We start from the raw sequence: 13,142 nt of genomic DNA, 5'->3' as shown, positions 1-13,142 counted from the left end.
AATTACTGAAATATGTTCATATAGTTGTCCATTAATTATCTTTTGTAGGTACCTGGGAAAATGACATTAATGGTAAAAGTCCAGAAAAAACAGTATCTACCCACTCTCTTCAAACTAAGTGCTTTCAAGATGAGGTATTTTATTTTAGATACAGAATTGAATCAGTGTTCTGTAATCTATATGGTGTGGCATTCTTGACCTAAATGTGCTTTTTTGATCCTGATGTGGAGTGAAATAATCCCTTTGTGGCACTATCCTCTTGTTTCTTGTTAATAAGAAAATAATGACACCTTTCTTAAATCTGGAAAGAGGACATCCCCTGTTACTCCCAAACTTCAGTTAGTGATTGATATTTGAACCTGTATTAGGACACCACCTATCAATAAGGCTGATGCAAATTCTTATGGCAGTAGTTTCAGTAGGTAAACACTTTACTTAAATACAAAAATAGTGAATTCAGAATTCAGTGAGTTCTCCTCGTCACACAACATTCTGACTTGGAGATATATTTAATTCCTTCATCATTGTTGGGTCAGTATCATGAATTCCCTACCTAACATCATTGTGAAAGCACCCATCACCACCAGGACTGCAGCGGTTCAAGAAGGCGGCCTTACCAATACCTTCTCCAAGTAACTAGAGATGGGCAATAAATGCGGCCTTGCCAGCGTCACCCACATCTAGAGAACAAATTATTTTTTTCAAGTTACTACTAATGACACCACAGTAGTAGTTTAAGGAAAAATCAATGTTACAGCTTTGAGTGCACTAATAATTTTACATGGCTTTTTTAATTCATTCTCGGGATGTAGACGATGCAGACAAGGTCAGCATTACTAGTCCACAAACATAACCACTACATACCGTACCCTTTTTTGTACGATTATGGTAAATGATTTGACTCGTTTCGGTATGTCACTATGCTTGAATTTTCTATTCCAAAATATGTTATCAGCATATCCATAAGATCCCCTTATCTCAAAGAATTTCCAAATCAGTGCAAATGGTTTTACTTAGTAATAGATTTTATTCATGAGCTTATGTTAATTGAATTTTATTAGTAAATTATTTCTTCAAATCATTTTTTGGGCATTGGCATATAATTTACAAAAATTAAGACTGGATGGTGAATAATTATGTTCTTCTATCCTTTAGAATAAAGATACTTTAGAACTACAGAGAGTTTGTTTTCAAGAAAGGAATGCACATGGCCATCACTCAGATTCTACTGTGCAAGTCCTAATGTATCCAGCAACTGACCTTTTGAGTTTTGCAATGGAGCCTATCCAAGAAAGTTCGACATGGGAGAAAGAGCAGGCCTATCTCAAAACCTTGGCAGACCAATACTGTGTAGAACAGTATCAGGACAACTATGAATTGATGTGTAAGCATACAGTGTTTAAAGAATTCATTGGAACTGTAACATTTTGATACTTGGCATTAGAAGCATTAGTTTATATCCATTGTAATGTTAATAGAGCTGTAATGTTTACAGATAAAATATGCTGAAGACTTTCCTTTTATCTCTGTTTTAGAGATAGGACAGCCATGACACACTCTGGTTGAAGTGGAGTATTATTGAGATTACTGGCTTCTCTGGTTGCTATCTTGGTGCATACCTTTGGTCAAGTGACCCCTGTGGCTTTAATATAGACACCAAATTTTGATTTGTAGTAGTTCAGTAAAATGTTATGATTTTCCCTTCATTCTGATTTAACACTGCCCTCTAAGTAATGAGAACAATTACTGAATTATCTCAATCTTCTCAAAGCCTAAGTGTAAAATGGGTTCTCTTTTTAATTTTGTCATTAGTGCATTGCTCACTGATAATGTACACCAATGGCCATTAGTGGGGAAATTAGAAGTGATTTCTCTTTAGTGTAAATATTGGTGAGGATTTGATGCAGGAAATCGGGAAATAGATCAGTAACTTTGATGTTAGTGACAAAAAGCATCACTTTATGTCTGCAATGAAATTAGTATATAAATTGACACATTTAAAGCCCTTTTGTATCTGTTCAATGTAACTGTTTTTAATTTGTGTCCTTGAGGATTCTAAGGTGTATCGTATCTTGCTTGGGTGTCTTGTAGAAATTTACAGGTAAGTTCACTGAGCCCATGCTGCCAGTGGGAAACTACTCAGAGGGAGCGTGGATGGGAATAGGGCTACAAGACTAGCACCAATTCTCTAACCCCTGCTCCCTTTGCCGTTCCCCACTGGGAAAGCATGATTGGTGAATGTATCTTTTAATTCTTTGGACTTGATTTTAACTTTCCACACATTATTTTTTCCAGCTGAACCTCCCATCTCACACCTGCTTCAGAATTTAATAACGGAGCCCTATTTATTGCCCTTGGATCCTTCTGTTCGTAGAGCAACAGATGCAACAGCAGTGCAAGCAAGCAGTCTTGTCTCACTTCCAGTACTGATGAAGCATTCCATTACAGCGCCTCTTATAGCTCAGTAAGTGTTCTTGACTGCTACAACTATTATTGTCATAATTGCAGTTTGTTTAAGTTGGTGAGGTGGCTCAGGAAGTTATTTTTAGGGGCTTCTGACATAGCCACATTTCACTGATTTGTAAAAACTGATATTTAAAGCTGAAACTGCCTGGACTGGCCATTTTATTTAAACAAAAATAATGCTCGGAAAAATAATTGGAGGAGAAAGAGAGCAGTGACACTTCAAATGTAAAGATATTAGGAATTTTTAATTCTATTTTATTTCAGCACTTAAATTTACAACTTTTGTGGAAATGGACAAAATTTGAAAATTTCAAAGCACATTTTGTGGTTAAAGGATAAGATTACTGTACTACATTGATAAATGTATTGTGTGTCAAAGTGGCCATTGATAGTGAAGGTTTAATATTCATGCTAAGAAAATTCTATATATAGATTTTTTTTTTCCTGAGATTTATTTGCTATACTGCCTTTTTTAAATCACCTTTTTTTCCCTCTTTACAAATTTTCTAGTGCATCTCTGGTAAATAAAGCCATAGTAGATTATTTATTTGTGGAACTGAACATTGAACAGAACTTTGAAGCACTAAGACATTTCCTGTTGATGGAAGATGGGGAGTTTGCCCAATCACTTAGTGATCTGCTCTTCGAAAAGGTAAATTTGATTTGCTGAGGTAATTTTAACTTGTGGTGGTAGTGTAAGATGGGTGATGTCGGTTCGCCACCTCTCCCAATTTTTGTTTCATTGACATCAAAAGCACTTGCAGTGTGAAAAGCAGAAGATATTTTTTAAAATTTTGTTTGAATGCTTTGAATTCTAAAATTTTATGGATGTAAGTATTAACCTTTATAATATTGAGTATTTGAAATTCACAATTATTTTTGCAAATCTATGAAACAGGAATTGTTAAGGAATATTTTTAGTATATGTGTTACTCAAATTTCCATACGTTTGTTATATTAACTGAAATCTAATGCAAGTTTTCACGGTTCAGACCTCTCCACAACATTTTTGTCTTGTGTTCAAGGGAGAAAAGCTGAAACCTGTACTTTTGTACTTGCCATGTATGCATTAGTATGTCCAAGTTAATAGTTATCCCCTAATTGCAATATAAAGTTCACTAGACATCATGTGGATGTCCACCTTGTTCTGTCTGTCTGTCTCTCGATAGAAAATGTCACACCATCATACCATACATGCTAAAACTATTTGTCACATTTATTTGAAAATTAATATATAGAAGCTAAATGATGCAGCAAGATACTGAATCAGCACTATACTTAAAACAATTTAATTAGATTCAGTCCATAAGAGGTTAAATACCCTTTTTAGCATGTGTTTTTTGTAGTCTAATAGATGACTAAACTTTGAAGAAAACAAGTCAGGTTTGTCTCTTGGTATATCTTCTTGGTACAATGTTGAATATAGACAATGTGAATCTCAGTTAATCCATGGAGTTTGGATTTCCTGCCAGAACTGAAGGCAGTTGGAGAATTGCCCAGTACTTATTCAATCCCAAACCATTTGAAGTAGAGTGCTGTCAATCTTCTGTGATTTAAAAATACAACCGTGGGAATTATTGCATAAAATCCAAATCAGCAGGTGATCACATGCTGTCTTGAGTTTTGAGAACGTGCTAATCCCTTGACCATGTATAATTCCTATAGCACCTAATATAAACCCTTCAACTGCCTCCTGAATAATTTACACATCAGTAAATCTGGCCTAGTACTGTAAATAACTTGATTTCTGACCCTTCATCTGTAACCTGGAGAGGGCTGATTGCTTCCCATGTTAATCTGCTCTAAAATTGTATGAATTCATGTTTTGGCATCTTATGACCATTTTTCTACAGAAAGGTTTTGAGAAAAGAATTATTTTATACTGTGTTTTAAAGCTTAGTGTATTCATGCAAGTTTTTTTTAAAGGGGTCTGAGATGGTAGGTAGTTAAAGTGCTAATGAGTTAGATTTGATATTCCCTCAAACAAAACAATAAGCAATTTATTAAACTGCCTTGGCAATTGAAAACACCTCAAAGTCTTTGATCCCATTGGCTCTGAACAGAGGGAGATAAGGCAGACATTGATGCAGGTCGGCAATCAGGCAGTCCACAAAGACAGTCAGGATTGTTAAAAAGAAAGCTGAAAGGGTTTTTGTGGAACCCAAGAGGTTAGCAATGCTGAGGTCAGTTAGAAGTCTTTTTTTTTAAGATGGCACACTGATGTGGGAACACAGGCATATTCTTTATTTTGTATTATTACGCAATGATAAGTTGTCTTGATCGAATTAAGTGAGTCCTATCACAACTGCCGTTCTATATGTTCACCTCACCTCACAGGGAAATAAAGCATCTTATTGATTCGTATCAGGCGTCACCTCTCCAACTGTTTACTTGGTCCGTCTTTGGAGAGAGTGAAGAAATACACGTATCTAAGACACAAATATTTGGTCCAGGTCACAAGGGAATACAATTGTTACACCCCTAGGCATGCTATTGCACAAGTAGATATAGGACTTGAATTAACTCCCATTGAAGTAAGACGCTCAGACCACCTAAGGGAGCGACTGATGCCACTGAACCCAAGAAGGTATCTTCAGCAGCCCTAAATTTGTAACAATGAAATAAAACGCACAAATCTCCCTATTCTGTCATACAAGTTTAATTTGTAAACTGAGTACCTTTGTTTCCTTCACTAGAATTGTAATGCAACATAGGTCTAAACATACACAAAATACTACAATGATTGAGTTCTGCAGATCCTATTTACCATTTATTTTGTTGATGCATTTTCCAGCAGATTACATTTATGATCAGCATTGAACTTTTTTAGTGCTTATCAAAGTGAAAGATGTTAGTGCTGGGGACTGGAATTCCATTTCAGACACCCACGATCAGCAGTAAGTACTCCCAGGTCAGGTATAGCATAACCAGATGATTCCTCAACTCTGTGCCTTAGCCCAAACCTGGGGGTAATATTCTGGCATGGGTGGAGGATTGGTTATCGAACAGGAAGCAGAGAGTTGGGATAAATGGTTCATTTTCGGACTGGCAACCAGTAACCAGTGGTGTTCCACAGGGGTCGGTGCTGGGTCCCCAACTCTTTACAATCTATATTAACGATTTGGAGGAGGGGACCGAGTGCAACATATCAAAATTTGCAGATGATACAAAGATGGGAGGGAAAGTAGAGAGTGAGGAGGACATAAAAAACCTGCAAGGGGATATAGACAGGCTGGGTGAGTGGGCGGAGATTTGGCAGATGCAATATAATATTGGAAAATGTGAGGTTATGCACTTTGGCAGGAAAAATCAGAGAGCAAGTTATTTTCTTAATGGCGAGAGACTGGAAAGTACTGCAGTACAAAGGGATCTGGGGGTCCTAGTGCAAGAAAATCAAAAAGTTGGTATGCAGGTGCAGCAGGTGATCAAGAAAGCCAACGGAATGTTTGCTTTTATTGCTAGGGGGATAGAATATAAAAACAAGGAGGTATTGCTGCAGTTATATAAGGTATTGGTGAGACCGCACCTGGAATACTGCATACAGTTTTGGTCTCCATACTTAAGAAAAGACATACTTGCTCTCGAGGCAGTACAAAGAAGGTTCACTCGGTTAATCCCGGGGATGAGGGGGCGGACATATGAGGAGAGGTTGAGTAGATTGGGACTCTACTCATTGGAGTTCAGAAGAATGAGAGGCGATCTTATTGAAACATATAAGATTGTGAAGGGTCTTGATCGGGTGGATGCAGTAAGGATGTTCCCAAAGATGGGTGAAACTAGAACTAGGGGGCATAATCTTAGAATAAGGGGCTGCTCTTTCAAAACTGAGATGAGGAGAAACTTCTTCACTCAGAGGGTGGTAGGTCTGTGGAATTTGCTGCCCCAGGAAGCTGTGGAAGCTACATCATTAGATAAATTTAAAACAGAAATAGACAGTTTCCTAGAAGTAAAGGGAATTAGGGGTTATGGGGAGCGGGCAGGAAATTGGACATGAAGCTGAGTTCGGATCGGTCAATGCCCTGTGGGTGGCGGAGAGGGCCCAGGGGCTATGTGGCCGGGTCCTGCTCCGACTTCTTGTGTTCTTTAGATTTGTGGTTGGGATCAGATCAGCCATGATCTTATTGAATAGCGGAGCAGGCTCGAGGGGCCGATTGGCCTACTCCTGCTCCAATTTCTTATGTTCTTATGTTCTAACAGCACCAGTGTGACTCATTCCATTTTCTACACGAGACATCCTATGGCTTCCCTGATTGAAATTGCCAATTAGAGGCAGTTTCATGCCGAAGATACAGCCCACGAGCAGCTGGATTGAGACTGCCCAAACAGTCCACATAGTATTCTTACAGCCAGCAGGCAGACGAACTGGATTTAAACCAAGGTCCCAGAAGTGAAAGGCCAGTGTCTAACCCACTGTGTCATAGGAGGATGCTTAATTAAATGAAAATTACTTTGCAGTAACTTTTTATGTTTCAACAGGGCTCAAATAGACACATTATGAAAAATAAACTTTTTAGACAGTTTCCTAAACTACAGTGAGATTGATCATGCAGCCTTATTCTTATGCTACGTTTAAGTTAAGTTTGCATTTAATAAATGGCTGTAACTCCATCTCTGAGTTGGGAATCTAATTGAAGTGAATTGAAATGGTTCTTTTTCTTTCAATAGCTTGGATCAGGACAGACACCTGGGGAACTTCTGAATCCTTTAGTTCTCAATTCGATCTTGAACAAAGCATTGCAGTATAGTCTTCATGGAGACTCTAAGCTAGCCTCTAATCTGACCTTTGCCCTTAAATATCTGCCAGAAATGTTCAAGCCCAATGCACCTGATGCCTTGAACTGCTTGGAACTAAGATACAAGGTCAGAACTTTTTCTTAATATTTTCTTTCCTGCAAGTTATTTTAAATGATTTAGTACAGTTTCATTTAGACATTTGAGTGTGTCAGTAAATAACTACAAAAATGACAGGATCTTCAATGCTAGGGATCTTAAGTCATTTTGACAGTTCGGAGTAAATGGAGAAATTAGACGACTATTTCATCCAAAGGGCAATACAGAAATATATGAAATACGTTTCTAAGTAAGGTTGTTGAAGCTTTTGGTATAAATGGATTCAGTGGACAGCTAGATGTATTTTTGAAGAAAGAAGGAATTGATCGACATGATGAGATGGTGCGAAGATAGGGTTGAGATCAAACAAAGGGGTGGACTTAATAGGTCCAATAACCTTTTTGTTCCTAAAATTTCTTAAAAACAAATATTGTTCAAATATTGTCAAAATAAAGTGACATCCTGTCAGACAAGTTCCTACTAAAGCAAAAATGAGTTTGTAAATAAATTTGTATATTTTATGCAAGTGGAAAATATTACGTATTCAAAAATAATTAATATAAATAATTTTGAAAGTACAATGTCATCATTGTGATAATGCATCCTTTGGATAATAGCACTTTGCTTTATTTAACTTTTGTTGATATCCAAAAATGCTTGTGATGTACTGTTTCACTCCAGTCATATGCTAACTGATTTGTCATCAGAGTAGAACTTCACAATGCATCATTAGGGGAGATATGCATGAACTGTAGGTTCCTAGACTTTCTTTCGCTAGCCAAAAAACCACTGTGAAATGCTAGTAGGTATGCAAATCTTTCTTTTAGAATTGAGGGGAAATTGAGTGGAAATGCACTTTTAAGCTCTGAAACTTATACCACAGTGGTATATCATAGCTGTAGCCTTACACACTCGCTCACGTACATTTTTACTACTTTTCCCTGGTACGCTTGTGTAGGTTAATTGGCCCCTCAACATTGTGATCACGGAAAGCTGCATGAACAAGTACAACAAGATCTTTTCTTTTCTGCTGCAACTAAAGCATATGGTCTGGACACTAAAAGATGTTTGGTTCCATTTAAAACGTACAGGTGAGAAAAAATATTAGTCCTGGGTCATTGAGTGTGTGTTGAGGATCATTGAATTATTGCAGGAAAGATTCTGTAAGAATGTGTTTAGAAGGATTTACTGGTAATGTTTATTTGGCTACAATTAAAGTCACAAGATTAAGTTGAAGTGAGATTGTGGATTACATATTAAATGACCATGTGTGTGGGCTAACAGATTAGGAAAACAAACAGAGGGTTTGATGGATAAATTATTAGAATAGTCAATTCAATATTCACAGGTGGTGAAGAAAGTAAATAAAATGTTGGTTGTGTACCTAAGGTGCCTGGGTCTAAGGAGCTGATTCTGAAGTTGTATCTGGTTTTAGCAAGACAGCATCTGGAGTACTACGTTCAGTTTTGGCATGGTATTACAAGAAAGATGTAGAATTATTGAAGGAAGTTTAGAGAAGGGCTACAAGGTTGTTTACGATGTTGAAGGACTGAGGAAAGAGATTGTCTACCCTAAGACTTTACTCTGGAGAAGAGAGCAAGAGGGGACTAGATAAAGACTTTTATATGTATGGCGAATGTGGATCCAGCAGAGTTCTTCTGTTGGGCACAGGATTCAAAGACATGGGGACATAGTTTAAAGTTAAGGATGTCAAAGGAAAATAGGAAATTTAGGCATAATTGTTTTAGTAAAAGGGAGCAGATTACCAGTGGAACTGGAGGAATAGAAAGATACGGCAGATTTTTTATTTTCTTAATAGAACTGAATGAATTCCTATTAGGAAAGGGGTACAAAGCTACTAGATACAGAATCACAGTAAGGAAACTGATCGTCTAGATTTGTCACTCTATTCTCTGTAAATGGTGAATTGCTTCACTTTATATTTAAATTTAAAATTTTGATTATGATTAAAACAGATTTTTAAAAAATGTTTTCTATTATTTTACATGAAGATAATTATGCCCCCCTCTCTTTTTTGGGGAGGGAAGATATAAATTTGGGAATATGTACTTCATATCTATCTTGTATTATATACCAAATATGGTAATTACACCCAGAAACTGGGGCACATGACTGGTCATTCAATGATATTTACTGACAAAAATAGCATTGTCAAGATTAGTTAGGGCCGTCTAACATATCATTTAGCATTATGATATAATTACCATTAACTTTAAATATTTTGGTCATTTAGCAACCTGCACATTAATTTCTGAAATATAGTACAATAATGAACTGAAACGGTATAGGCAGTATTTATTGCTTTATCTGCTCCTGATCAGATGTTGTGATGTGTTGATGTATGATCTACAAATAAGTGCCCACACCTACTTTTCCTCCTGCACTTAAGCTCTCAATTTTCTAGAATTTCACAAATAGAAATTGTGTTTTTTAAAAACTAAGTTTTTTTTTTTTGTTTTTTTTTTAGCTTTAGTTAACCATTCTTCAAATTCAGTTCAGTTTCATCAGCTTCAACTCTTTCGACATGAAATGCAGCATTTTGTCAAAGTCATCCAAGGTTATATTGCTAATCAGATCTTGCATGTTACATGGTGTGAATTTGGACACAAGTTGTCATCAGTTGGAAACCTGGATGAACTCCACAGAACACATGCAGAGTACCTCAACAAGGGCATTTTCAGGTAAGAATTGCTTATGCTTTTGTTTGCAGAAGTTCTAAAGCATTGCATAGCATGTCATGGTAGTTATTAGGCTGCAGGTCTGCACTGATGAGCTGTAAGAAAAGTTCGGGAAAAGAAAGTTGAACTGAAGGGATTGTGATAAGTGCCTGAATAGATATGTGGTATCCACTGTGCTAGAGACTAGATAATTCGTAACAAGAAAAAAACCCCATGTTATTTAATTACAGTAAAAATCAAGATTGTTTTACACAGTGAAATGACAAAGGAAATGTAATACTGCATTATTGTAGAAAGTAAGCAGTCTAAAACTAATTGCATTGCATTTGTTCTAAAAAGTAGAGGTCCATTTTGGCTGCATGATTCTGAAGTAACTCGGTAAACACTACATAAATTAGCACTGAACCCAAATGCTTAACAATGCCACAAAATTTGCATCTAAAAAGCACACAAGCACTAAAATACCACTAACATTTTTGGACAAAATGAAATGTTTGTTACTGTTGGTTATATTTGTTTTCTTCAGGCAGAAGGGGAAAAAAGAGCACTTTGATTTAAAGATTGAACAGAAGTAGAAAATGAGAATTGTTTGCATATCAAGTAGTCAGATTATAAAGGAAAAAGTATTTTCTAGTTCTTAATCCCTTTATCACAAAGCACAATTCAACCAAATCCTTATCATTTTGGATTTGAAACTATTCACTTCAGACATGAGAGTTACAGAGGTGCAGTTTGTAGTATTTCCAGAAAGGGTACATATTGCCTATGTCAACCAAAATCCTTGTCCTTTTTATATTACAGGGGATTATTGACTGAGAAAGCTGCCCCAGTGATGAATATCATTCACAATATTTTCAGCCTGATTCTGAAATTCCGCAGTCAATTGCTGTCTCAGGCCTGGCAATACGATGCTGATAAACAAACGACAATACATCCCAACTTTACCATGATGCAACAATCCTACAAAACATTTAAACATTACTCGCACTTCCTTTTTAAAGGTAGAGTATGTATATTCAATTATTGCCAATTCCAGTCACCATTTATTCAGAAGTACGGTATATTGATAATACAAACCATTTTACTGAATCTGTAACTATACCTGTCAAAATAATGGATAGCCACAGGTAAATTACATGTGCACAATTCTGAGTTTGTTTTGTATCATTGTGTCCATAAGTGGGCAAAGTCACAAGTTTGCATGCAAACCCAAAACCAGTAATGTTACCACCTACATTACATTACATTACATGTAATGTTGATTTTTGTGTTGTTTTATAGTTATGTACATAAGATTTTTTTTTTAAAAAGTCAACATTGTGTCAGGTTAAGGTACTTACACCAGGAATCACTATCATGACAATTGGTGGTTCTGTGTTCTAGTGGGTACAATAGAGCATCCGAATGTCAAAAGGTGTACAGTCACAGAAGATTCTGCATCATCTAATGTAAGGAATCTTACAACACCAGGTTATAGTCCAACAAATTTATTTTAAAATCACAAGTTCGGAGATTATCCCCTTCGTCAGATGAAGGGGATAATCTCCGAAAGCTTGTGATTTTAAAATAAATTTGTTGGACTATAACCTGGTGTTGTAAGATTCCTTACATTTGTCCACCCCAGTCCATCACCGGCATCTCCACATCATCTAATGTACAAAGTGTAATATGCAAGAACATAATTTTCATAAGTTATCTTCCTGTACATAGCATATAACCACAAGGAGTTAGATTATTTTCAAAGTTATTTCTCTACTACTTAACATATTCTAGAGGCTAACTTAATTGGAATAACTTATTTGCTTACTAATTTTTATGTACTATCTGAGGTCAGTTACTGCTGGAAAATCTGGTGTTTAAGTCTGATATATTGTTTTTTGCGATCTTGGACGTGGTCATTGCATACATGCCACCCAGTGTAGAAGTTGCAGGTGTGACTTTTGCCCTGGTATTACTAGGTTTTAAAGTTCTAGGCATGTGAATTTTTGTGTTGGTGAAAAATGTGAAATGTTTTTATTTATTGGTTAGATCTGTTCTAATTTGGAAAGGTACAATTTCACAAGGGCATTTCACTGCTAATCTGCCAAAGAGTTTTCTGATTTTTAATTGATTTTTTTTTCCCCTCTCAGTGGTGACAAAACTTGTCAATCGAGGATATCAGCCACATCTTGAGGACTTCCTGTTGAGAATTAACTTCAATAATTACTATCGCGATGTTTAACTGTTACATAGCCCCCAAAAATTACACCTGGTTGTTGTTGAAAGTCAAATTTAAATTAAATCAAAAAGCTAATTTGAAGTAAAATATTTGTGCTTGGTAAATTTAGCCACTTTTAAACAAATTATACATCAGAGCATTTGTATTCATGTATATAATATTTGTATATCTGTACAGTATAAAAATCAGTGTTACATAACAACTTTATGCTGCAGTTATGCGAATACAATGAGATTTGGTATGGCACGGTCCAACATTTGTAATTTATTCTGCAGGGGTGATTATGTTCTCATTTAACAATCTGTCATATTTACAATTAAAATTAAGTTTTTGGAGCTGTATATCTTGACGTGAGCTTGAGTTTTTAAACTCCATGTCTTCTTGGATTTTTTTTTAAAAAGCACATCCCAACCCTACCAGTAATGGGGGAATGTACTTCCCATTCAGTTTTAAATTTAACAGGTGAGGGCAGCCTCTCGCTTATGGAAGCAAAACCAAATGCGAAGTTTACTGTGAAATGTAACTTAATTAAACCTTTTTTTTAACAACAATCTGTGTATGCACATAACAAAGACTATCTGTATCCAGTTTGCCTTTGTTTCACTTGAATGAGTGACTACAAGATTTTACAGAGCCTCTTTGAATTGTGCATTATTTTGGAAAGCACTGATTCAATATTCTAAAGGGAATCAGAAGAATTCTTGATATGAGATAAGTGCTGAGAGTTTGTTTTTTTTAAAAAAGTGATTATTTGTTTAAATTAAGTTCTGGAAAAGCAACTAGGAGTTCATAGAACAATTATTTGTGACGGCCAAATGGGCTATTCATCCAAATTTGCTTAGAGAATCATGCATATAAAATTGCATAGTTAAATCCAAGCAGGTGATTTTATTCATAATCTATTAGATTGTGAAGTTTTCACTCCTAAA

At 36.0% G+C, this 13,142-nt stretch overlaps 1 protein-coding gene across 2 annotated transcripts in view; it reads left to right on the top strand.

Annotated features, from left to right (window-relative positions):
• Nucleotides 1–12,554, top strand: part of tubgcp6 (tubulin gamma complex component 6) — a 54,740-nt gene extending 42,186 nt beyond the window's left edge. For both annotated transcript variants that reach the window (XM_068004929.1, XM_068004928.1), the window contains 9 exons: nt 49–134; nt 1,156–1,384; nt 2,296–2,464; nt 2,977–3,118; nt 7,132–7,326; nt 8,255–8,387; nt 9,785–9,998; nt 10,797–10,996; nt 12,125–12,554. In XM_068004929.1, coding sequence (XP_067861030.1) covers nt 49–134; nt 1,156–1,384; nt 2,296–2,464; nt 2,977–3,118; nt 7,132–7,326; nt 8,255–8,387; nt 9,785–9,998; nt 10,797–10,996; nt 12,125–12,216 — 1,460 coding nt within the window. In that variant the 3' untranslated portion in view covers nt 12,217–12,554. The remainder of the gene's footprint in view (nt 1–48; nt 135–1,155; nt 1,385–2,295; nt 2,465–2,976; nt 3,119–7,131; nt 7,327–8,254; nt 8,388–9,784; nt 9,999–10,796; nt 10,997–12,124) is intronic.
• Nucleotides 12,555–13,142: the final 588 nt, after the last annotated feature.

This window comes from Heptranchias perlo, chromosome 24 (genome assembly GCF_035084215.1).
Source record: "Heptranchias perlo isolate sHepPer1 chromosome 24, sHepPer1.hap1, whole genome shotgun sequence".
Lineage (NCBI taxonomy): Eukaryota > Metazoa > Chordata > Chondrichthyes > Hexanchiformes > Hexanchidae > Heptranchias > Heptranchias perlo.
This window is presented reverse-complemented; position numbering and strand designations above follow the sequence as displayed.